Consider the following 27,658-nt stretch of genomic DNA (forward strand, 5'->3'; position numbering starts at 1 on the left):
CCATTTTGAGATTCAGTTTCAGCCGAGTCTCAAAAGGAAAAGTAAAAGGGGCCAGGGAAGGGATACCTCCCAAGGGAATTTTTGTTTTCTTTTTTATTTAATCACAGCAAAAATTGCAGCCGATTCACAAATTTCACTGTTATTTAAAATTTAAAAAAGCGAGCACAGTCTCCTGCACTTGCTTTTTAATTTTCCCTCAGCTTGACCAAAGCCACGGCGGCATTGTGAACATATAGGAGGGGGCATGGGGCCCCTTCACTAGGGTTTATGAAAGCCCCAGAGACTGCCAACCCCCCCGGGCACTAAGCATTATGTATGTGGGTGGTAACCATCCTTGGGAGGTAGCAGTTTGCTTTTGCTTGGTGGGAGCTGACAGCTCCCACCAAGCAAATGCAAACATAACTCTGTTTTCAGCAAGTGCATAGGAGCTCCCACTTACTGAATGCAGAGTTTTCATCTCTTTCAAATATGTGTGTGGGGAAAGAGATGAGAACATTGCTCCCACAAGCAGGGAGCTGATATTTAAAGCAGATCCCCGCTTGTGAGTACAATACTGGCCCCCGCAGGGCCTTGAAGCTCCCCCCGCGGTCCACATAACAATTTCAAGGGTGTCCTGGGTGAGGCCAGGGCACCCATACTTGGCTGTAAATGGCTGAGGGAGGGGTACCACATGCCCGCCTCCCTTTTTAAATTATGTGTTTGGCCCCAGAAAGTGGTGGTGGTCTCCAGAGCTGGGGGGGGTCCATGCAGCCCCTTTAAAACATTTAAAAAATAGTCTTGGGGAGGTGGTGGTCCGCAGGGTGAGGGGGGTCCGTGCAGCCACCTGCATTTATTTTTTTATGTTGTCCTGGAGAGGTGGTGGTCCCTGGAACTCAGGAAGTTTTTAAAATGTAGCCCCATAGAGGTGGTGTCCTATCCAGGTATGGGATTGGAGCTGATACCATAGGTCGGGCCAAGCAGAAGGGTTACAATCACTATGCTCTCAGATCTAGACATAGGGTTTTAGTAGGAACCTCAAGGAATCTTTAAGTATCTAGGCTCTTTGAATTGCACAAAATGGTATGGTTATTCATCTTCTTCACCTTGGCTGCAATGATGATTAATGTGCTTTGATTCATCTGCCTTATCGCAGCACATGACTTTTACACTAGGATGCAATTGCTTCAATAAATGTATTGAAAGTCAGTTTGCATCTCGTGTCTTGACATGCATGAATGTAAGGTGTATGATCTGTTTCCACAACTTCCCTTAGGAATCAGAGTGTCAGGTTTAGTTTGCCACAAATCACTTCTTCCTTTATAGGTTTGGGTGAGGCACTGCGAGCTAGCCATGAGTTGGGCCGACAACTGCCAAAGCTGTGGGAAACGTCCTTAACCAGGTGTTGTAAACAACGCAGATGTTTCACACGCAAGCGTAACCACACTTGCCAGAACAATGCATGGCTTTTTTTGTGCCTTAACCATGCATATGCATGGTAGTTTTATAGGGGTGGGGGAAGGTTTAAGGAAGGGCAGGAGGAGGGAGGAGAGAAGAGGAGGAAAGATCGGGAGAGGACGCAATGAAGTAAGTGAGGTTGGGGCAGGTTTGGTGGATAGTTTTTAGCGGTGGGGTGGATTTAGGGCTTACGGTGGGTGGGGGTGTTGGGGTAATTTAGTTTTTTGGGGAGAGGTGGGGGGTCGGCATAATACTTTTTTTTAGGGCTTAGGGTGGCTGGGAGGGGTTGGGGTAATTTACTTATTGGAGGAGAAGGTTTTAGGGCTTAGGGCGGGTGGGGTGTTTCAGGGTAGTTTAGTTTTATGAGGCAGGGGTTGGATGTCGGGGTAGTTTTTTTTTTTTTTTACTGTTCAGGGCATGTGCGGGGGTTGGGGTAATTTAGTTCTTAGGGGCGAGGTGTGGGGGTCATGATAGTTTTTATTTTAGGGCTGAGGATGGGTGGGAGGGGTCGGAGTAGCTTACTTAATGGAAGGGAAGGTTTTAGGGCTCAGGGCGGATGGTGTGTATTGGGGTAGATTAGTTTTTAGGGGCAGGGGTGGGGAGTTGGGGTATTTTTTTTTTTAGGGCTCAGGGCGGGTGGGGGGTTGGGGTAGTTTAGTTTTTAGGGGCAGGAGTGGGGATAGTTTTTTTTTCTTAAGGGCTTAGGGCAGGTGGTGGTGTCGGATAGTTTAGTTTTATGGGGCAGGGGGGTTGATTTTTTTTTTTTTTTTTTTTTTTTTTAGAGGCTAGGCCAGGTGTGGGGGTCAGAGTAGTTTAGGTATTAGGGGCGGGGGAAGTTTTGGGCCTCATTTCATGAAAGACCCACGCATGCCGTTGTCACACATGCGTTTACTAGACATGCTTTTACAACGAAAGTCAGTGAAAAGGCATTTGTGGTAAAGGCATGTGTGGAAACAACACAGTTGTGGTTCTGACCGCGTTGTTAAGGCATGCGTTGTTCTGGCATGTGTGGTTCCATCATACAACCTTTTAGGGAAACCTCCTTAACCACACGTTGTAAACAACGCAGATGTTTCCAACACAAGCATAGCCACGCTTGATGAAACAACTCATGGCTTTTTCTGTGCCTTAACCACTCCTATGCTAAACTATGCATATGCGTGGTTAAGGCACAGAAAAAGCCATGTGTTGTTCGGGAGCAGACGCGGAGCACGCAGTGAGGTAAGTGGGCCTGGGGCAGTGGTGGGGGGTGGATTAAGGGATTGGGATTAGAGTGGGGGGGTTGGGGTGATTCTTTTTTATAAGGGGGTGGGGTGTTTGGGTATTGTCTTTTTTAGGGCTTAGGTTGGGGTGAGTAGTTTATTTTTAAATAAGGAAGGGCAGGAGGAGAGAGAAGAGGAGGAAGGATCGGGGAGGACGCAGTGAGGTAGGTGGGCTTGGGGCAGAGTTGGTAGGTAGTTTTCAGCAGTGGGGTGGATTTAGGGCTCATGGTGGGTTTCGGGGTAGTTTAGTTTTATGAGGCAGGGGTGGGGAATCAGGGTCGTTTTTTTTTTTAAGGGTTCAGGGTGAGTGGGGGGTTAGGGTACTTCAGTTTTTTCGGGCACAGTGGGGGGCTAAGATAGTTTTTTTTTTTTTAGGGCAGGTGGGGGACAGAGTAGTTTAGGTATAAAGGGTGGAGGTAGTTTTCGGCCTCTTTGCATGAAAGAACCACGCAAGCCGTTTCCACACATGCCTTTACTAGGCATTTTATAACGAAATTCGTTGAAAAGGCATGAGTGTAAACAACATGGTCGTGGTTCCGACGTGTTGTTTAGGCATGCGTTGTTCCGCCATGCGTGGTTCTATCATACAACCAAAGCTGTGTGGTGGTGACTCCCACACTCGGTGGTGCTGCCGTCCTAAATACACTTTCTTGTTATCAAAATAGGAACCTCATAACATCATTATCATAGCGAGGAGAGTTCATTTTCTTGACCAAACCAAGGATGTTTTTGACCTTGGCTCAAAGTAATTGGTCCACATAGTGTGACTTAGTCCTTCGGACCACAAGAACCTGTGGTGGTGAATGCTCATTTCTACATGGGATTGTGCTCAGTTTTTTCTTCACTCTTGCCAGAGACAAAGGACTAGCTGGAACTTTTCACTGGGGGGTACTATTGCTGTCACAGAATCAAACTGCAGTTTGGGTTGAAGGAAACCCATGAGCTGGTCCTGCTAGCCATTTTACAATGTTGCTTACCATCCGTTTAGTCATCTGCTATCTGTTGTTATACAGTCGTATGGTGGTTAGGGTGATTCAAATGGTCATTGTACTGAATTAGCTTACCAAATTTGTGTGTCATTTTTAGCGCTTTAGTCTTGACTTCGAGTCCTTTATTTCTGAATTCAATTAATTATAATTTTATAATTTCTATGCCTCTCAATCGCTCCTGAAGGGAAGCCTTTTTCCCCATTTGCTACCGAACAGCGAGCAAGGGTGGCTGCAGGTAGGTTGTCAAAGGCTGATTTTGTAGGAACTTCTGGGAGGATGGCCAATTATACCCTGACTAATCCACCCTCTTGAGGAAAACATCATCAAGCTGTACATGACACGAGATACAAAGTACGCCCTTGTTGATTCAATTATATCACATGCCTGTTTAACATAACTTTGTCAGGTTTATTTGTTGCAAAAAAAATTCAACTTGTTTGTGAAAACGGCAATTTATGTAGACTGGTGTTTTATGCATGCTCATTGTAGGTGTACTTCCACATTTTCATATAAAAAGCCTGCAGCTACGACTTACAAACAGGTAATAAACATATGCTCTTTGTACTTGTACATTAAAATGCAGCTGTCTTCCTACAATAAAAAGCAATACATGAAACAGTTCATCCATGAAAACGCATAGTAAATTGAAGGTTGTTTAGTGATCTCATTCTGAATGCTCATTTTTAAAACTAAACCGTTCAGAGGTATATTTTATTACACTATATAGAGGCTGCATTTCCACTGCACCGCTACTATCATTCAATTAGTAATACGCTTTGATATGTTAAGTATCTAACCATCTGGAAGAAAGAGACTGTTGCTTCATAAAGATGCGTACCGAGCCTAGCCTAGAAAGCCTGTTCCAACTGGCTTGAAGCATTGGCATAATGCTAATCGTATTTTCAATTAGACATTATTAGCAGAAAGAAACAAGTACAGCTTCAAGAGGGTTAAGAGGACGCAAGCCATCATTTCATATATAATAGAACCTTTCAGCACTCATTTGTTTTTGTTGATGGTGCAGTAACTATGGCTTGTGGTTAAAAAAAAAAATCGACATAGTAAATTCAGTGGTATTAGCTAATCAAGTCAGTCATGTTCGAACTGAAAGGCCATCATCTTTTATCCCCAAAGCTCACAGGACGCAGAGGAAAATACAGTTCTCAATAGAATGTTGAGTACAAGCGTCTTTGAGTCCAACAAAAAAAGGCGGGCACGTGAGCAGGGTGATCTGAAGGTAGGTGAACTAAGTGCTACCAATACATGGGCCACTACAAAGAAAAACTTGTACTTGCTGGTATACCCAGCTTCACTAGATTTATTGGGAAACTGAAAAGGATGATGATTATTAAGGACAGGACTGGGGCATATTTGAAGGGGGACATGACCCTCAGCTATAACCTCAAATTAAACCTGTGCACTATATGAGTATTCTTGTCCAAATACATATATTCAAAAAGTAAGGGTATGTAAGGTTTCAAAGCACACAATGCTTTTTGGTGCTTTTTTCATTCTTGGTGTGATTGGCTGTGCTACTAATTATGTGACCCCGAATATCGTAGTGCAAGAATATTGAGGGCAGAATATTGGAAGGTAAACACATATGAAGAAATATAGATTTACAATTCCTAACTCCAAATCTACATACCTTGAAGGTATATATATTGTGTAGGTACGTATAGGTGGCGTAAAGTATAAAAAATTCATACTTAAATACCGGTCAACATTTTGGATTCAATACTCCCTCCTCAATATTCTGTGTCATAAATATTCTGATTTCAATATTCAAGGTGAACACCATGTGAAGGAATACGTGGATTTTTTAAAGTACATTCGATCAACTTTCCACACTTTCCACAAATTTAAACCTTTACAATTAAACTGCATTTAAAGTAGGGAGGTGTAATGTTGTAAAGTCAGCTGATTCCCAACTTTGTGCATTTTCTAAGCTGTGTAATCGTAGTTGAATACAAAGCTTATGAAGTTCTTTAAAAAAAAAAAAAAAAAAAAAAAAAAACGAAGCTGGCCTCAGCTCAAAATCCTGCCTCCAACACATCTTACCTAAGGTGCACATCCTCATACCTAACATGTATTTTGCTGGAGGATGTCCTACGTGAGACATTCTGCATCAGGTCTGGAATGTCCGACCCTTACCTAAAGTAGAGTTAGGAATCTGCTTTGTAAAGTGTTGAGTTTCCTAACTACACCTATCTTCATAAGTGAAGTTTTAATTTAATTTGCCACTATTTTAATAACATTTTACAGAGCGGTTGGAGCATATAAATCAAGGGCATTTTGGGAACTTAGTGTAGATTAAAGTATTTTAGGCATTTTAGGGCTTCAACAATCATGAAAACTAACTAGAATTTAAATATCATTTTACAGGGAAAGGTGCCACAGTGAATTTCACAATAAGGTTGCGACAAAAGATTGATAGTTCAATTACATTTGATCATTTGATCAAAAGCTCCAGTCAAAACCACATGGATTTGAAGCAGGCTCCGACATTGGCATATAACTGTTATAGTTACAGGCAGCGTATGAGAAAGCTGCTGTACAAAAGGAGACATTTGTCAGATATTGACCAGTGAGACAGGAAGGGATAGCAAATGAAAGGTGATTGTGTGAGTTTGGGATGGGTCCATTTGAGGCCTGTGTCCTGGTTGGGGACACTAATTCAATCACCAGTTAGAGGAGCTGACGATGGGCAGGCAGCAGCACTGACTCTGAGGTGCTGAGTGGTAGTTTCAAGATTTGCATCTAGTATCCTCATCTGTTATAAAGTATTTATTTGATGCTACTTGCATGGTGCCTCACATATGGATGTTACATTGTTCCCTCTTTTAGAGGCAGTAGACTCATTGCATAGAATCCTCAATGTGGCACCATTTATATGCCTAACATTGCTTGGATGAGCATTCACTTTTGTGAGTGAACCTAGAAAGCATGGAAGACTATCATGTGTACTAGAAATTGAATATATTTACTTACAGGGTCAAGGCAGTCATATTTAAACCTAGAAAGCCAAATCATCCTTCATAAAACTTGGACTTCTCAGCAAGTAAGTAGCACTTTCCAGCAACAGTACCAACAAATGTAGACATGACTGACATAAATTTAAAGAGAAGGCATCTACTCTTCTCACCAAGAGCATGTAGTAACAAATAACAAGGAGATGCCATTCTTAAACAATTTGTACTAAGCAATGTGAATCAAGTAACAATGGTTAGACCTTAATAGGACTTCAAAGACTACTATGCAAGGTAATTTTGGATCTTAAAAAAAGACCCTTTTTAGAAAATAAGTGTAAAATCGTGCACTAAAATCACACTGGGCCAGATGTATCGGCAAAAACATGAGACGCTACAGATTCCACTTAAAATCATCAATCACCTTGTCTCTATGTGTTTCTAGCTCTTATTTTGCTTCCAAATACTATATTTTACTTTCTCTCTTCTCTCCTCATCTCCTAATCTATGTCCTCACTGTCTCACTCACCCCTTTTCCAACTACCTCTTTCTGTTTGCTGCTGTATCTATTCTCCCCTTTCCATGTCTCCTATTCTATCTCTTGTTTTTTCTTTTTACTTTCCTTTCTTTCTTTCCCCTCTCCTTTTCTAGAACATTTTTTCTCTACCTTCTTTGCACTTCTCAATATTTTTTAACTATTTCCCTACCCCTCTGCCCAAGAGACTATGTATTGCAACTGAAACTTTATCTTGGCTGCGCATGGCCATAAGCAGCAACTGGCACCTCTCACCTTTCATTGACCACTGAGCTTTTAGATTTTCCACAGACCCAGAAACCTACCATCCTAGGAGCCTTCTGGAACTAGAAAAGTCACCTATGACTATGAACAAAGAAGTGATTGCAATGTGGCCATCATACCCCTGCAGAATGTTGTACAATCTTGTTCATTCTTGATGGCCAGGACATCAGGCTGCATCTTCCAACACTAAAAACGTTTTCTTTTCTAAAATCAAAGTCAGGATGCAAGCAAAATGCTTCCCTTCAACCCCAAGTTTGATTTTTGTTCGTTTTACAGTATTGCATAGCACGCTGTGCGTACAGATGTCACAGAAAACCACAAATGAAAGCAGACCACACAAATGTAATTTACTGGGATACACAAATGTCCTACCACACAGTGTTCATGCACTTCTCCCAATAACAACAGGACTTCACTTGTGTGACTAGGCTATGGCAGTGAAAGGAAAGGCCCCAAACTTAAAAAGGAAACATCAAGCCTTGCTAATTGACCCATTCTGGCGATGTTGCTACCTATGGAATTTTGCCATGGCTCGGTCGGCACCCAGGTAAACCTGTCAGGCCCAGACATTTCTGAAAACAAGGAGCCTACGGTAATCTTGGGTAGTGTGGCCTGCATGGTTCCCAATATCGTTTCTTACCCAGAAAACCAGCAAACACCAAACTTTGGCTACAATTGCAGATTTTCCTGATATTTTTGTGAAAGAATATTCCAAAATCTGTGAAGATCTATAAAATTCCTATCACCCAGGGTTCACACACTGCTCCCAGATAACCAGTACCCCAGATGTTACCCAAGTATTATACATTTAGTACATTACTTACATAGGACCTCATAACAGCAATGTTCAAAATTTTCAAAATGCAGACTCATAGTAAATACTTCTGAGATTAAACTAAAAACAAAACATCAGAACATGTTAATTAATGTTGTGTAAATATGTCTAGAGAGGTGAATTATAATACAACTCCTTTCAGTCAAAGACGACCTGATTATAATTTCCACAATACTTGGTTCAAGGAGATGAATCCTCAGCATGTTGACTGTGGAATAATTATCTAGATGGTAAACCATTTTTGAAAGATAGATAGTCCATTATGGTGACATGGCAGGATATATTGTGTTGTTTCAGATCCACACTACGGCTAGGTAGGGTATTTGCAGCAGGCACATTAACCAAATTTCCTGGCTTCTTCAAAATAGTTAACTCTAGAGCAGATACAGTATCTCAACAGGCAATATTTCACAATTGGCCAGTGCCCTTAGAAAGGCTGTAGGCTGGAGCAATCTCAGTAAAATGTAATTGGTACCTTACTTGTGATGACTCCAACCAAGCCCAATAGGATAATCAAAACACTGTGCCATATTGGAGTCTGGGGATTCATGATTGGAAATTGCTTCTGAACGGCATGTAGGTTTAGGCAGTGGCATCCACTTATGTGTCAGGAATAGGAAAGGCCATGAAAGCTGATAGCTTAAGAACAACATGTTTCAATGTGCTGCACTCTTCACACAGTAAATGCTTGTTTGACATACAATATGTGAAAGGTAAGAAGAGAGTTCAGCTAATGCCCATTGAATTTTTTGCCCCTCAGAAGTGACTACCCTCAAGTGCTGGTACCACCTTTCACATCAGCTCCTAACACAGAACACTAGCGTCCCTTTCATATATAGAATTTCAAGCCAACACTAATCCCGTAACACTCAGTGGTTAGACAACTTACACCGCTTACATTCAATAAGACGTTTCTTCTACAAGGGTTGACCTTCACCAGTATTGCACAGCCAATAAATCAGCCACCACCAAATGAACAGATATAGAATTACTGAAGAGATCTGTCAAGCACTGCTGGTAAATTGGAGCACTTTAATCTAGTCCATCACTGCAGGTTCCAAAAATCTATACAGTATGGCTACCTCTTTACCTCTCACAATGACACTCGGATATGGGATGTAACAATGCCATCACAGCAGATAACTCCACTTCTCTCTCTCTCTCTCTCTGATCATGCAAGTCCAGGCCCACTGTCATTTTTTAAAAACACATTTTATTGGTTTATTGAAAGAAAACACTGGGAGGACTCTTAAGCCATTAAATGCACAGTAGTCCAATTTCAGTTATCAATGACCGTATACAAGGCAAATGACCATCCCAGGCAATCCCATCACCCATAAACCCTCCCCAACTCACCTCAGAACCCCTCCCCCCTTGTGCAGTGCAGATCAATAACATGCTTCTTTATACCTAGCCTCCCCTTCTGAACAGCTAATTTGCCCATTGGATGACAAACCCCAGTCTGAACAATCTCCCGTAATTATCCTTCCTATCCCTCCCCTTTGTAGATCTAGTCGGGGAGTTTGAAGGGGGAGAGACCATTTGTTTGAGTTCCTCAACCAGTGTCGCCCACGCCCTGGCCACATCTGAGGGATAACCACTTTGGAGGGCCTCCAAGCTCAATGTTTCACCTTCATAACCTGCCCATCTCAGGTGTGCCTTATGCCATGCTAGTACCTAGGGGCCCCAAGAGGATTTCAAGTAATGAGTAATCTCTCTCTTGGCCAACATGATCCCCAGATCCATGAATTTACTTGATATATTAGTCTTAGAGGTATGTGGGAAGTCACTTAAGAGACAGTAGGCTGGGTCTCTAGGCACCTCTCTTCAACCAGTGTCGGGAGGGAGTCCACAATCTCCTGCCAGTAGTGAAGAAGTTGAGGGTCACTCCAAAGCATATGAAGGAAATCTGCCCCACTTGATCACATTTACGACATTTAATCTAAGTCATCGTGAGCATTCTGTTCAACCTATGAGGGGTTAAGTAAGCTCTGTGTAAAATGTAAAAGTTTATTCATTTGAATCTGGCATTGTGCAATATTTTGGGCATTCTCTCCAAAACTATGTCCCACCTTTCATCTGGAAAGGATTTGCCGATATCTGCTTCCCATTTCTGGCATATGTTTGCTAGGGGCTGTACGGAGTCATTATTAAACCTACGGTACAGGCATGTGACTGCCTTCAGTGTGCCCGCTGCTGTAGCTATGTACGTGCAGCTAGAGTGAGTGGGTGGTTCTGCCCAGCCCACCCCCCAATGTTGCCTTATAGTAGGTCCAGTGTAACAGGAAATGTTGAGGGCGTAAGCAAATTCGGTCTGTAATTCGTTGTAGGGGAGTAACACCCCTTCCCTAAACAAATCCCCCACGGTGCGCACTCCTGCCTCCTTGAGTTGATATAGTCCTTGCCAATTATTACTTTGTAGGAGGGCAGTTAAATAATAATCAAGTGGGAGCTCAGAAGAATGTGGGCGTTTGGTTCTGTTTTTTTTTTTTTTAAGCATTTACACCAGCAATATGCCTACACCTCATGCTCCATTGTGACACATTGCTTCAGATCCCTCATCCCCAAAAGGAGCTGAATTAGCCAAGACCCAGCAGGTGTTCGAGCCACCTGTCATTAGGCGGGTTTGGGCAGCTCCTCACCCATTGCGTGAAGTATTGCAGCTGTGCTGTTAAGTAGTAGGCTTCGAAAATTGGTGCTGATAGCCCACCCAACACGGTAGGTTGTTGCAAATTGGAAAGCGCCACCCGCTTGTTACCTGCTCCCCAGATAAAGGATAGAGTCAGGGAGTCTATTTCCCTGAAAACAGCCTGAGAGATTTTAATAAGCAATGCAGTGAAATAATAGAGAAGTCGAGGTAGCATAAACATTTTCAACAGCACCACCCTCCCCATCACTGATAATGGGAGCATGCTCCAAAAATCAATGGTCTGCTTCAGGGAACCGATCGCTCGTCTGATGCTGCCTTCTACGACATCAGAGGGGGTGTGATGAATTCTCATCCCCAAATATGTAATGCACTGTGGTTCCCAGTGCAAAGACTCCAACTCTACAGGAGGGGGAATGCCCCGGCGAACCGGGAACAGTCTGGTTTTTGTCCAGTTCACCCTAAGGCCCAATATGTCACCTAACGTGTTCAGCAACTGCTGGGCCCCGGGGAAGGTCCTCCCTACTGTCCTGAAGGAACAACTGAAGGTCATCTGCATTAAGTGCAATATGTTGACATTCAGACATCACCTTTGGCCCTGATAATCACCGCCTAGGTGGGCTCGGAGCACAATGGGCTCCATCACTAGGACGAACAGTAACGACGAGATGGGGCACTCCTGGCAGGTGCCACATTCTATCTCATAGCTTGGTGATTTATGCTTGCCAGTCCTAACTCTAGCGCCTGCAGCCGCATAAAGTAGCTGGACCCAATTTAAGAACCAAGGGCCAGATGTAGCAAGCATTTTGCATGGTGCAAACTGTGAAAATCGCAGTTTGCGCCATGCAAAATGCCGATTGCGATGCTCATTAACAATTTGCGAGTCGGTACCAACTCGCAAATTGTGAATGCCACTCGCAAATAGGAAGGGGTGTCCCCTTCCTATTTGCGACTCGCATCGCTATGCTAAATTGCTTTCTGAGCGCGTGACTGTGATGCGGTCGCAAAGCAATTCGCAGTTACCACCAGTGTCACACTGGTGGTAACCCATTCGCAAAAGGGAAGGGGTCCCCATGGGACCCCTTCCCCTTTGTGAATGTTGCCAAAAAGGGTTTTTCAGAGCAGGCAGTGGTTCAATGGACCACTGCCTACTCTGAAAAACCGAAACCAGATGGTTTTGTTATTTTGTTTATTTTGCAACTCGTTTTCCTTTAAGGAAAACGAGCTGCAAAATAAATGTAAAAAACTGCTTTATTTAAAAAGCAGTCACAGACATGGAGGTCTGCTGTCTTCAGCAGGCCACCATCCCTGTGAGTGCAGGGACTCTCAACGGGGTCGCAAAATGCGACCCACCTCATTAATATTAATGAGGTGGGTCTTTGCAACCCCATAGCGACTCGCAGACGGTGTCTGAGACACCGTTCTGCATCCGATTTTGCGAATCGGAAAATGCTACATCTGGCCCCAAGTGCCCAGTGGAAACATGTAATCACCTCCGCCAAGTAATTCCATTCCAGGCTGTCAAAAGCTTTTTCAATATCTACTGATAATATCACAGCATGTGGTGCTGTGGTCGGTGCTTTTTCCACCGACAGCAGCAGTTGACGGATGTTCAGCACTGTGTTGCGGCCCGGAATGAAACCCAATTGATCCCTATGTATCAGCCAAGGCGTATAGGGCCAGCTGTAACAAAAAAGGCATTTGCAATTCAGAAAAAGCGATTTTAAAGAAATCGCTATTTCTGAGTCGCAAAATGCAATGTATCATATTTGCGATTCGGTAATAGCGATTTCTTAAAAATCGCAAATGCTATTACCGAATCGCAAATTGCGATACCGGCCCTATTCGCACCTATAGGCCTGTAGGCCCATATTTGCGAATATTTTGCATTTCCCAAATTGCGAATTCCTAACTGGAATTCGCAAATTTGTGAAATGCACACCCCAGGGTCCTGGGGGCCTAAGGCCCCCTCTGCTTCACCCCAAGAAGTTTTTTAAGGACATGTAAGGCACACACTTGCCAAAGGGGCCTGTGTGCGTTACATGTCAATTTTAAAAATGCATTTTTAATGCATTTTTTTAATTTGCACATGGTTACCACCAAGTTCAACTTGGTGGTAATAGCGATTCCTTAATGCCTAATTCGCATTGCTTGTTACATGTGGTTTAGAAATCGCAAATAAGGATTCCTTATTTGCGATTTCTTATTTAGAGAATCGCAATTTGCGATTCTTTAAACAGGCTTGCAAATTTAAGGAATCACTATTTTAGCGATTCCTTAAATTTGCATTGCGAATGCCTTTCATAAATACTGAAAGGCATATTTGCATTCGCAAACGGGCATTCGCACCGTTTGCGAATGCAATAAGGCTTGATACATCTGGCCCATAGTGTAGTATTCTGGTGGCAAATATTCCACTAAGAATCTTGTATTCTGAATTCAGGATTAATAGAGGGCGATAGGCCTTCATTTCATAAGGTTGTTCCCAAAGTTTTAGCAGAGGTACCATTAGGGCCTTTTCTGGTGGTGGGTGGAAGGACCTTCAATAGGTTGGCCTCATTGTAGATTTCTGCTAATTTAGTTGCCAATTGTTCTATGGAGGAGGCATAGAATTCAATTGGGAAACCGTCAGTACCAGAGGTTTTTCCTTGCGCCATATGCTTAATGGCTGCTTTCACCTAAGGTACTATAACCTCCCCACCCAATAGTTCGGCCTCCTCCAGTGACAATCTAGGAAACATTTTTCATCTGGGGAAACTTGGGACTTGCTTTTGTACAACGCAGTACAGTAATCATAGAAGATTCTATTGATATCTGCTTGCGTATTCAGCGAAAGGCCTGAATCCGTTCGAATCTCCATTATTGGAGTCCCCTCGTACTGGGATTTACTATCCAGGCCAGGAGCCGCCCAGCCTTGTCCCTGGACGCATGGGCCATTATCATATGGTTTCGACAGTCATGACAACGGAGTCGTTCTACTTGCTCCGCTACTTTTTCTTTAGCCACCAGTAGGGTCTCATGATCGCCCAGACCTCTCGAGTTATCCAGCTCGATATGTTTCAAGGCGGTTTCGGCAGCCTGAACCTCACGAAGTAGGGTCTTCCGGACTCCAGTTGATTCAGCTATACAGCGGCCTGTAGGACCGCCTTAAATGCGGCAGACTCCATATTGCTAGACTCAGAAGACTCATTGTTCTCCAGGAAATATTGGGTGTTACATGTGCCAATTTGCACCCTAAACAGAGGGTCAGTCAAGGTTTCTTGTCTAAGTAGGTATCAGGGGCGGAGCATCACCCCAGCTCAGGCAGAGGAGGACTCTCTTCTCTGAGGACATTGACTTGCAAGATTACTTGCTAGGTCCTAGAAAACTACGCTCCAAAAGATTCTTGAATGCAACATACAAGAATATATGGAAGCTTTCACAAATGGAAGCTGTTACTGCTCGTTTAAGGCAAATAGATAAGAAAAATTTAGAGAAAGCATTAGCCTTTGTCAATAATGGTATGAACACCCTGTCCACTCACATTTACACTTTAAACAACATTGTGTCAACTGCAATTGACATTATTCAAAATGTCATACCTGTATTACAACATGGGCAAAGTCAGCTTAGGTCCACTATGCAGTTGATTTGGACTGTACAGGTTCTGAAAGTGAATTGCGTGCCTTGGAAGCATGTGAACTTGAAAGAGTTATTTGCTCCTTTCAACCTTACATGAAAACGGGGGCGTGATCTTGCCACGCAGCATGATAGCCGCTCATTGGAGGGCTCTGCCAGCTGGACCTACAATTCGTTAATAATTCGGCAAGCATGGTGCTCACATACCTCAGCTTTCGCCAGCACAAGATCCCGGTATGCCCTTTGTGGAGTGTTTTGCGGTGATGAGTGGGGACTGGCACAGGCCTTGACAATATTGGCCACGCAGGCTGAAGCCAAGTGTGGTGAATCGGCCCGGGCCACGGTGCAGCCAGGCTTAGTTTGTCCTATTGTCCGATGGGGCTCTGGGTTGCACCCCATTACTGAGGAGCTCAATCGGTGCACAGACTGTGGGCGCAGGGCTCGCTTGGGCCTGACATCTGCATGGCTAGCTTGTGCCCCCTCTACCTCCACCTATTTGGTGGGGTGACTGGTGCTGCTTCTGCGGGAAGCTCACTAAATATAGAGTTCCTGCTATCACCCCACCGGCCTGCAGCCAACTCTACTCACTGGGCCCTGTGGTGGTGCCTCAGGCCAGCTGCAATGTGACTATGTGCCGCCCAGCCATCCCCTCCCCCGTCTTTGAGGCCGCCCGGAGCCTGACGGCCCTGCCTCCTCCGGCACCACATTGAGATACAACCTGGAAGTTACTGCAGCTGTGCTGCTCCCCCAGGCAAGGGGCCTCTGACCTCACCTGACAGAGCTCTGGGAACGGCACGGGCCAGGAGTGGTGACCTATACATTTCAATACTGGCAGGTGAGTCGGGCTGTAGCCCCATTTTTTTCATTGACTCTGCGAGCTGCTTTAAATCTTTACTGCCACCTGCTGCTATACAGTCCACCACCAAGTGTATGGCCCACTCTTAACAGTGCTACTGTTGGGTCATGTGAAAGACCTTGTGCTAGCCGATGTGGACCACCACATCTGAGCTCCATGCATTGCACTGCGCATGGCTGAGTTTGTGTTGTCCCACTACAAAGTCCTGCCATTTTCAGGCAGTGCTGCACTACCTGCAATACACACCCGGCAAGGCAGATACCTCCCCAAAGGAAAGGTCATAGGAGGATTGTGGAACTTGGCAGAGGGCTTACTCCGTGCTGCACCTATGAGAGAGCAGGCCCTCGGATTGCTGGATCCTGCGAGAACCCAATCTTCACCCACACCCAGTTTGATCCATCTGTGGTCCACAATGGTGGGTCGTCCATTAGCTCTCCTCACTAAAGTGGACTCCCCGAAGTGAGAAATACTCAAAATCACTTTATAAGGTCACTGGCACTAACCTGCTAGATGCCAGAAGCTGCCCGCATCTAGCTGTGGACCGGACGGTGCTGCCTGTTCATGCCCCCTGGCACATTACTCTCCCGGAGAGTGAGGCAGGGTGCCTCTAAAGTAAGACTTGGGCAACAGTTTACACTCCTGGATTTTCATCTCCTGTGGCTGGGGACCACCTACCCTGATCAACATGGCCTGCGACCGCGCGCACAACGTGCCTACTTCACCACCAAGTCTTCGTTCATCATTTCCCATTTCCTCCGGTGGTTGCAACTCTCGCCATGGGGAAATATGACACCAAACAATCAAAGCTCTCTTGCAAGGGCAGACGCCTCATCCGTCAGGTGGAGGCGGATCAGGGCTCTGAGTCCACTTCTGACCACCCCTTGGACGATGGCTCAGAGAGCTGCTAGGAGGTGTGCCCATTTTGGTGTGTAGAGTGATCCCATGGCAGCTGTCACACTCTCTCATAGCTCCCATATCTCCCTGTACAGACAGCCGCTAATTCTGGCTGCTATTTACGCACCCAATAGCGAAGACCCCGAGTTTTTCTCAAATGTCTGAAGATCTCCTGTCTCTGGACCCATTACATGTTATGGAGTGTTGACTAATGCTGTGCTGGTTGATAAGTCATATCGCTCCGGGTAGTACAAGACAACTGCCTTCATGATGTGTGATGCCTCATAAACCCCGTACGCGTGAGGACACCTGCATCTCAGCCTGTCATAATGCCTGGTCCAGGCTGGACTTCTGGCTGATCTCCAAAGATGTCCTACCACCCTTCGAGCCTTAAAGAGAGCCTCCATTTCAGGCAGTTTTTACTTCTGAGACATAATTGTACTAAGAAATCTGACCACTTTATCACAGCAAATGCCCTACCTAGTACACTGAACTCATGAGGTTAGATTAGATATTTAAGGATAACTTTGAAACCAGCATGTTACAACCCCACATTAACCCTACTACAAGTCAAAGAGAAGCTTATAACCACAAGATTAGTATCCACCTTTAGTCCACATTCAACCTAAAACAAGATAGTGATTCTTAACCAGTGAAATGTACTTATTAATGCCCAACTATATTCTGAAAAATTGATGTATTCAAACACAGTACCAATCTTAGAGACAGGCAAGTTAAAGTATACTGTCAAGCCACCCAGGAATCCATAACTCGAGAGTATGGGTTGTTTATGGCCAGTAATAGGGCATTACCAGTGTGGCAACTGCATGGCATGTTCAGTTGTTATGTTGTGAAATGTCAAGTATTTGTCCAACCGTAGTACAAAATATGTAATTTATTGCATTCTATGTCTTCGCATGTTAGCTTAAAATGGCAAAACTACACAAATTATCTGGGAAAAAATGAATCAATCAAGAGTAAGATGTCACTCAGAAGACCCTACGTGTGAAGGTACCCCACCACAGCATCACCACCCACCGCAAGATGCCAGGACAGGTTGTGTAAGTCGAGGCGCTGGGGGCAGACAAATTTAGTGCAATGTGCTATGTGGAGCTGGGAAGGGAACAAGTGAAGGAGGGGTCTGGAACAGGTATGTGTTTATACATTTACTGTGAGTGTATTCACCATTGTTTGTATGAAATCAATATATTTTTTAAGTGTAAGATGTCAGACTGAACATGTCCTATTAGTGGAGCATTATTTACAACATGGATATTCACCTAGGGAAATGAAATGGTGTGTAATAGAGTTGATAAAGCCCTATATGAGACATAACAATTGTGACCACCTTCTATCTTGGAAAGAAAAAGATGGATCTGGAAACTTAACACTGTAAACAAGGGTCAGAATATCTGTGTAGAATGGACATCATTAGCTATGCTCAGTTAAAACTGTGTTCCTGCAAGCGTTTACAGATTGCTTTTTTAATTAAACTGGTCATTCTGCTGCTGTTTTTGTATACTGGAAACATTCTTTATTGCATGACATCAATCAAACTAAACCATCTACTTTAAATGTACTGTATCAGTATGATGCTCTTCCACGGCCAATCAGTATACATTTTTACTATGCTGACTTATTGATGACAACATGAATATTGTATTCGATTTTTTATCAATTTTATTTTTACATTTTGTTCTTTTGCCATTGTCTTCTTTCTTTGAATTATGCATCATGGCCATAAGCGTTTATTTGATCTAATATGAATTTATCAACAGCAGCATCAATTAAACACCTGCAGTGATATGTTATCCCATTTCATGTGTAAGACCATATCATATTAGTATTTAAGTTGGTAGAATGCTCTGATTTAGTACCTCTGTGGACCTAATGATATGTTATGGATGAAATGGCTTTGATAACGACACAGGCTGCACAATTCTAACATGGCCCCACCGTGGGTTTAAATTCACCTCATCATGTTTTGATTAATCAGTTTAAGCATAAACCACTACACTGACACGGAAATTATTCTCCTCTTTCAGTCAAATAATGCTTAGCACTTTCTTTGACACATGAGTCAGTTTTAAACCTGTATAATTATCCATTCTTAACTTTGCCCCTCCAAGATAGTCAGGGTTATATTCAAAATCTTTATGCCACCTCTTGGTAGAAGCATAACATCCGGTAACAGAGTTTTTATTATGTCCCTTTGGGTACTGCGATTCATCAGACTAATTGTACAACGAACCGTTTTTTCAAAATAAGACTCACAAGACAACACGCCTACCCTAAGAGGGCCGACGCAACAAGTAGCGGCCTGGTCAGCCAGCAAAATGGATGCACTTATATCATGAACGTCTGGTGTTCCCCTTTGCACCCCACAAACTGACTTCATACTATGGCCCTCATTCCAACCGCGGCGGGCGGCAGTCGCCGCCCGCCTGTCGGGAACCGCCATATGGCCGCTCCGCGGTTGAAAGACCGCTAGGGCCATTCCGACCTTCCCGCTGGGCCGGCGGGCGCTAACATTGTTAGCGCCCGCCGGCCCAGCGGGAAGGCTGCCTGCAACACAGAAGCTGGCTCCGAATGGAGCCGGCGGTGTTGCAGATGTGCGACGGGTGCAGTTGCACCCGTCGTGCTTTTCACTGTCTGCTAAGCAGACAGTGAAAAGCTGCATGGGGCCCTGTTAGGGGGCCCCTGCACTGCCCATGCCAGTGGCATGGGCAGTGCAGGGGCCCCCAGGGGCCAAAGGACACCCATTCCCGCCATCCTGTTCCTGGCGGTGAAAACCGCCAGAAACAGGCTGGCGGGAAGGGGGTCAGAATCCCCATGGCGGCGCTGCTTGCAGTGCCGCCATGGAGGATTCTCCCAGCCGGGGTTGATCCGGCGGGAAACCGCCGGACCCGGCTGGGCGACCGCGGCTGTACCGCCGCGGTCGGAATGACGAATGAAGCACCGCCAGCCTGTTGGCGGTGCTTCCGTCATTCGCCTCCCTGGCGGTCTATGACCGCCAGGGTCGGAATGAGGGCCTATGTCTCCATGTTTAGGTTGCAGTTCTCACACAGAGGTGGCTTTTTAAAAGACATTCAGAGGTGAGTGTTTAGACACACCTAGCCCATATTTTAGCTACAGGTCATACTAATTATAATGGTGACCTACTTAATTTCAGCCAATGCCTGGCCCCTTAAGGTAAAGTCAGGATTTCTCTAAAAGTTGTGACATGAATTCAAGTACATTCAGGATTCCTCTACACATTGTGGTAGTGAGAAGTGGTTGTTTTTTATATAAAGAGTGAAACTATTTATATGCCAGTGCAGAACATAAATGATTTATGTGCTGCACCAGTATACTGCTAGATTTTCACTCTCCTCTTACCTATTTTTAGATTATTCTCAGTCCATCCATCTTGGCCGATGATATGTTCTCATGGATTCTGACCCAAGCATACTTTTTAAAATGAATATTACTTGCTCTGCACAATTTGTTCACCGTACCTTTTGTGTGCAGTGGTACACATGTTATCACAGTCGTAGTGCCAACACCCTCAACCTTAAACATGTAGGTTTTTAGGTGTACATATAAATATATGTTTCTTTCTATCTAGAATCAAAACAGAGGTATTCAACAATCAATCAACTGCACTCAAGTCTTGAGGATGGTCTCGCGTATTTAGCTCATTAGGAAACCAAAACGTCAACATATGTTCCAGTACTTACTAACAGACCAATCATCACTGGAACATATTCTACATCACAATAATACACTTTCAGGAATGTTCCTTAAATTAGGAGTGGAGTTTACACACATCTGTCTTACAAATGGATTGTGTATAGTGATGTGCAACTAGCACACTGCAAGATCTGTGTTTTTTGCCTTTTTCAAATGCCTTGTAAATTTGTTTGAACAACCTTTATCTGGAATTCAATACACACTAAGGGAATGTTACATCACTACTTTTGTATGGCTGTTCTTTCCTATAATTTACTTTGCTTGCTGCATTACATTTCTTGGATGCATAAATATTTACCAGTAAGAATAATTTATACTGTAAATGAACTAATTGTAGGTCATTTCCTTCACTTGATACTCTTACCCAAGTTAACAAGAGGATATTAGGTTGCTCTTACTTTTCTTCACATCTATTAAGCTAACACCCAAACTTTATAACAGGGTGGGCAGGAGGTTGTCCCGTCTAATCTTTATCAATGAGGACCAGGCCTCTCTTTCTTTGTAGAGATTGCGTATCAAGGTACTAGGAGACCAGAGGCTGCAGACATTCATATGACACGTGGCATCTATATTATGAAAGTCAATTGTGTTGATTAACTAATGAACTGGTTTGTACAACTTCAGAGAAGTTGGATCAGGCTTTGCGTTGAAAGTCTGCAAGATGTAGCTATGTCTTTTCAAGTTTGAGATGAGTCAGGGTAACCACATCAAACAGGGACCATGAGATTCAAATCCCTCTTGCACTGCTCTGAAGTGATGCGTTAATGGGTATGTATGTGGGGTAAAACATGGTGAAGTGCAACCACCCTCTTGTGAGGTAATAGTTGAAGTAGGCCTTGCACATCTGGGTGCCCAGGCAGTCTCCCATTAATTAGACTAGGAAACTTACTGGGACTTACTTCTATTGAAAAAATTGCCAACTCAATCAGGAGGAGAAAAATCCCAGAGTAATGATTGCCAAACAAAAATGGAAACATGACACAAAGAAGGTTGAAAACTCAGCTACCATCTGGGTGAACAAATGCATGTTGAAGAGCCAACCATGGGGAGCTATTTGTTTCTCGTGAGGGCCCTCATCTACCCTTTCTCAGATTCCACTACATGAAAACCATTGAACTTTCTCATAACGAACAGTCCAAAGAATGATTGTACTACTTCATACACATCACTTAAAATACCTCAACAAAGGCTTCAACTGCTACGATGACACACTAGGCACATTCAACTACATATTAAAACCCATTCAGTGCAAAAACTCAGAAGCCTCAAATCTAAGTCATCTGCCTCTTGGTGCTTAAGACACAAATGAAAAACACAATCAAGATAAACTCTGGGGTAATTCTGAAAAACATTTTTGTCACACAGTAATCACTTTGTTCCACACTGCTTATACCAAACTGACCTCTCCAAAATCCAACCTCCAATAAACCACCAGTGAAGAAGTCAAAGATTATGTGAAGTTATTCTCAGGTCCAGCAACCGTGTTCCCTTTTGAAAAACACACCACCATAAAAACATCTTCTATAAAAAAAATATATATATATATATATCATGTTGGGTACAGCACATGCCAAAGCATATGTTGTTTCATCTTAATCAGGATAGCAGACTCTTAGGTTAAGGCCAAGGGATTTGACATCCACCTTAAGCTAATTTAAAAGCACATCAAATAATTTAATTTGGTTTCCTTTTCGTACATGAAATTCTTCTACGGGGGAGACACTTTATCCCATTCTAACCTGCTCTACCAAAGGGACCTTTTTCAACAGCCCTTATAAATGGCCAGCTTCTGTTCTACACAAAGCAGAACTTTGAACCCAGAGGAACTCCATAACCTTCTGCTTATTAATCCACTTATTTGAAGAAAAACTAAAAGCCAGTTTTGTATTTAATGACAGACCTGCACTGAAATCCACACATTCTAATATGACTATCAGGCCAGTAGCATTCCCACTGAAACACAGCAAAATCTACTATTCGGGTCCCACATGATGTTCATTGCATAAGTAGTAGTGGTGACCCTTGATTCTTGCAACTGTCAGGATGTTGGTTTACAATGGCCAATACCTCATGAGACAAGCAGATATCTATGGAACTGATGTACTAGTATTCCATTCACGAAATCCCTTTGTGAATTGAACAGAATTTAGCATACTAGCCTATGTACTAATTGGTCGGTTCATGAAGTACCAAATCACAGGGGTTCCTAGAATGAACTGCCTAATTATTATTCATTAGACAGGTTGCAACTTGCAACCAACTATAATTTTCTGCAAACACAGGGATGTTGGCCTGTAAGGGACAACAAACCACCAAGCCTATGATTGTATGAAAAATAAATTGAGTTTTTTACGTAGCTTGTGTTCCTTAAAGGAACCAGTGCTGTTTTAAAATTAAAAAATGTTTTCAGTTTTTGAAAACTTCAGGGGGAGCAGACCGTGGACCCAGCACCACAGTCTACTCTTCCCGACATAAGAGCACCCATTCCCCCTTTGCACTAAAAGCACCCTGTTGCAAATCAGTTACCACCTCAACTCGGGGTCAGATATGCGATCACAATTAAAGTTGTAAACCACTGATGCTTTCCTTTCAGAATTAGACATAGGAGGAGGATGGCTCTTTTACTCTCATCTTATTTGCAATTTGGAATGGATCGCAAAAAAGTCCTTCTGTCAGTTGGAAAGGACTTTCTAACTCGTAAAAGACCTTTTGTATGGTTTGCAATCACAAAAGGATATTGTACATCTAGCCCCATTAATGTGATCCTTAAACACTAGTGGGATACTACAGACGTCCTTCAGGATGATCATGGGTGGCACATACTCCATCATGCTAATGACACCCATCTTTACAAGCCAATTACAACGGACAACCTAAATTCTGCATCATCAGCACATAAATATCAATGTCTAGAACCTACCTGAAGCTTACTTAAGTAAAACAGAATTTGTTTCCACCCCTAATATCATCATCCATCCTTATATCCTGTGGTACTGTGACCTTGTAGCAAGGGGCGGCACCAGAGTAAGAAAGGAGATAGAGGGAGACTCAAACACCTAACGATGTTTCGATTAATAGAAATGTATTCCATCGGAAAGGACCCACGACCACAACAGCAACGTCCGGCTCCTGGAACAACAGCCAACTGACAAGACCATGACCGAAGCTCCAGAACTCAGAGTAAGCCACCAATGAGAGTAGGGTTCCATAATAGAATACAGAGGTAAGGCTGGAAAACAACACAAGGCCTAATATACAATGAGAATAAAACATGTTATTACAGACCTCAACTTGAAATAATTGATGCTGCTCACCTGTATCAAAGCCCCTGCCTTTGTAACAATAGTAATTTGTTCAGAAAGAGATGGTAGGTATCTTTGGTGTCAATGCAACAGCATAATCGAAAGTAAACTCAAAAAAAAAATTTTTTCGAAAGAAAGTCTTCGCTATTTATATTCAACATATATAATATACCATTCTCTCAGCCTACAGTCACCACACGCCCCTTGAAATTCATAAAGGAGCTGACAAATACTCTATTTGCTGTATTTCCAGTGTCCTAACAACACTCACCTCAGTCCAAGTCAACCCATCTAAACTACCAATATCGCAACCTCTTTCCAAACAATAACACATTCACTCCCATCGTGGCCTTGAATGCAGTCTCTGAATCCCTTCCTTTTGTAGTCACCCTGTTGCCTCAGTGATCTCTTGTTAATTAGCTGATACAACTTGCCTAAGATTCATTGTCAGGCTTTTTCAAATGACTGTGGTTCAATAAACGGTTTCTGGGGAGTTGATGGGTAACTATTGTTTACTTTTTGGGTCCAATGCCCTTGGGTGTTACTACATTGCTTTCTAACAGAAACGTTTTCCTGTCATGCACAGTCAGTTTAAGAAGCGACCTAATTATTAATGAGAAGATGTGTGCTCTTCGAACTTCTGCTCTCTATCTCCCATAGCGCTTCTGCAGCTCACAGGTGAACTGAAATGCAGCAATTCCTACAACAGCATAAGAGTCAACAGTACAGTTCCCCAAACGTTTCCTCGGTTCCTTTGATTTGGCAGAGGTGAGTTAGTTACTGGGGTGCAGCTCGGACATGGGCCTCCCTTTCCTCTACTTGCAGCTGCATGAGTTTTAAGGCATAAAAACGTATTTTCTTTTTCTACTTTTTGTCTACTTCACCTCCTGCCGAATCTCCTCTACGTTCTCGAAACTGAACTTTTTCTCACCTCACAATCTCCCTTCCTAGTGCCTTTTGGTTTTGCATTTCCGTTCTTATCTTCTTTCTGATGCTGCAGCAACGTCACATTGTGTCAGGTCTACAAGGAGGGAGATTGCAGGAACTCTGGACGGGGACTTGCATTAAATGGGACACAGGCAGTGCAAGCTAGGCCGCTGTTTTAAGAGTATTAAGAGCTAACAGCTCTTTCAAAAACGTATATTTTTTAGCAATTTTGTCTTAACCACCACAGAATATTTCAGGCGCCACGTGAACCAGGCCGCTTAGAACATATCCTGGATCTTGGGTCTTTATTCTAACTCCATAAATTGTAGTACATCTGCCATCTTAATGGCACTGTTGATGGTACATTCAAGATTTCATTTGATAGTATAAGTTAAGATCCTGCATTTTACTGCTATTACCAATGCAAGTTCACTTCTCCAGTTCTCAATTGGGAAACATTATTCCAATTTGGCTTGTGACCCTTGAAAAGGAAGCGTGGCCCAATGGTCCTGAATTTGGAAGTAATGAGGGTTTAGAACTCAAAAACTGAAAGGGCACATGCAACAGAAGATCCCTGTCTACTCCGAGTTAAGTGTGTGTAGCCCTTTATTTACAACAGCACAATGTACAATTTCAAACACATTTATAGTGCTTAAGTGGTGGGACAAAAGAATACAGTAAACACTCGAGTGTTTAGGCAGTATAAAGAGTCTATATGTTGCAGTTGTGAGTCCTCAAATTGGCGGGTGCCACCTCACTATAAAACACGGAGGAACTTGCAAGCAGCTGAACTGTGGGCAGGGCATTCATGTTGATAGGGTGTACTGTCCCAGCCCGTGCCAAGCGCCCTTTTTGAAAGGTGCACATGGCACAGACGGGGAATGTGTGTCCATTGTGTAATCAGGGACCAGGTATGTAACTAGGCTCTAAAAATTTTAATCAAAGTCATGGTGAGAACCTCTCACCCAGTACCCCAACATTTTCTGCATAATGCCTTTACACTGGTCTTAGAGTTATTTATATGAATTCTCAGGAAACATCATATCTCTGCCATACAAAAATCCAGGCGTCGTCCCACTGCTTTTAGCAGGAGGAAAAATAAAATAATAATAACAGAACTTTATTATCATGTTATTTTTAAGCTGAGCCAGCTTAGGGTGGGGCTGAAGGGGGCTGGAGGGAGGAGAGGTTTGTGCACCTAAGGTGCGCATGCGTGTTTGGCGAGCTGTGTTGGGCCGGCCAAACACACATGCGCACTTTGAATTTCTCCACAGCCAGGAGTAGAAAGTGCATAGGCCTTCATGCCCTCTGTGAGCGCCGAAGCAGGCCACTCACATCAATCACGATGCTGCTGTCATGCTGGTAACAGAAGCTTTGTGTTTGGTTGAGGGGAGTGTGGGAGCCTATGTTCTTCCTGGACGAGGAGGACGGAGGAGACAAACCCGTCTCCGGAGGAACCAGGTGTTGTTTTTTTTTTTTAAATCTAGGTATAGTACATTGCATTATAAATACCGAGGACAACATCCAGTGAAAGAGGACACAATTACATTTATATTTAATGAATCAGACGACACAAACATGCAACATGTTAAAATATCTAAGGTACTTTAACTGCAGTTCTTAAGAAGTGTATTTATGGCATGTCACCATATGATTTTAAATAATGGTCTCCTTTTTCTCCATCATGACTCTTTAGTCCACCCAAAGATTAAAAAAGAATGACTGTTTTTCTCATAAAATACTTCAGCCCAGAAACATTAGCTACATTCACAATGTGGTTTCCCTCCTTCCTTTTCGTTCTGTTTTCATCTGTGTCCACAGCAGATATAAACCAAGTACTGATGCTGTGTCTGCATTCACCAACCTAACATAATCGAGTGTATGATTTAGAAAAATATTTTCCATTTGCTTTCTTTACTTGATCAGGACTTAGATTCATTTGGGAGCCCAACAAATGTTATAGTTGGAGCGGGGCTTAACCTGCCACGGAGAAAAAACAGTTCCCAATTTCAGACTAGCACATAGAAAAAAATATCGATGTAGCGCAGGGCAAGTAAATTCAGCTTTATGATATTAAGTATGGCTATCCCGGAACCCTATCTAGGTTTTACCTTTTTGGAAGTATCCGGAAGAGTGTAGAACAGCAGCATAGGAGCGTAAACAAAGAATTCACAGACGAGATGCGGATCTAGGCCTAGCCCGTGCTGTTCCAGCAACTCCAAGGCTCTGCTTATCTATTTCTTAAGTCATTCAAACAGCAGTGTACAAGAATCATGCACGAGGGGGTTGAAACTGGCATTTATATATAAACAGGTAAAATAAATCGTACTAGCCGAACGGGTCTTGTTATAGATTAGCGGAAGAGAAATTAGGCACAAACGTAAAAACACAAGAAAGAGACTGTCTAATAACAGTACCTCATACAAAATGGTCGTGTTGCCGTGCAGGAGTGGAGCGTAACAGATATAGGAGTGTCCAACTACCCAGCCTAAGTCGGATGCGGCCCACCACACCTACAACATAAAACATCATTGTTTAGTTTTTACTGCCTCATTAAAATATAAAAAGCCCCAAACAAATAAATTTTTCTTTCATAACCTACACACCTCACCGGGCTTTAGTCCATAGACAGCAGACATTGTCCAGTTGAGCATAACGGCATATCCCCCTGTAGTTCGGACAACACCCTGAATAAAAAGAAAAATGGAGAACGGTTATCGTCCATCCCAACAGGCATAATTATAGAATCCAGAATGCAAGTTATACAAGTTTAATCAGTTAAGAACAGTGAAATCTAACATTTTTGAATATCCGAGTCAAACAGTGTTCTGAGGCACTAGACATTAGGGTTTTATGGGTGGTAAGCGAAGAGTTATGTTCATCGACACCAGCAGCTGAAAAGGGCGACTGTATCCCTACTGGTCATAGAAGGCAATCAATATGTTGTTAACTATTGAAACAATTTACTTTTTTATTTTTTTAGATCTGCAAATGACGCATAATATGGTACTGAAAACAACTATAGGATCCATATTCATGATGAAGAAAAAATACATTTGCCTAAAAGATGGCGGATCATGAAGGTTGTGGGTAGTGTCAGTAACAAACTCACCCACAATCCCTGCAAAGAATGTGAAAAAATATAAATAATTTTCAAAATTGAGACTAACTTTCCGTTACCAACAAGCGGAGCTTCCATGAGCATTGGTGCTGGCATGGCTAAACTGTTACAATAAACCCTACAACAATGAACATAAAAAGCTTAATATGCACACAGACAAGCCATCAGACTAACCTTAAAATAGCAGATGAACCACAAGATAAACATGCCTTAAAACCAGTTCACTAGCTGCCATTTCATGATGAAATTGAGCCCAGACTAGCTTTATAAAGA

The 27,658-nt window shown here is 43.2% G+C and overlaps 1 protein-coding gene across 1 annotated transcript in view; it reads right to left on the bottom strand.

Annotated features, from left to right (window-relative positions):
* Positions 1 to 27,658, bottom strand: part of ACSS3 (acyl-CoA synthetase short chain family member 3) — a 951,593-nt gene that overhangs the window by 586,106 nt on the left and 337,829 nt on the right. The window contains exons 6-7 of the mRNA XM_069228767.1: positions 26,871 to 26,951; positions 26,682 to 26,777 (exon numbers count right to left, since the gene is read on the bottom strand). Of these exons, the coding sequence (XP_069084868.1) occupies positions 26,682 to 26,777; positions 26,871 to 26,951 (177 nt within the window). The remainder of the gene's footprint in view (positions 1 to 26,681; positions 26,778 to 26,870; positions 26,952 to 27,658) is intronic.

The sequence above is a fragment of the Pleurodeles waltl genome, chromosome 4_1 (genome assembly GCF_031143425.1).
Source record: "Pleurodeles waltl isolate 20211129_DDA chromosome 4_1, aPleWal1.hap1.20221129, whole genome shotgun sequence".
NCBI lineage: Eukaryota > Metazoa > Chordata > Amphibia > Caudata > Salamandridae > Pleurodeles > Pleurodeles waltl.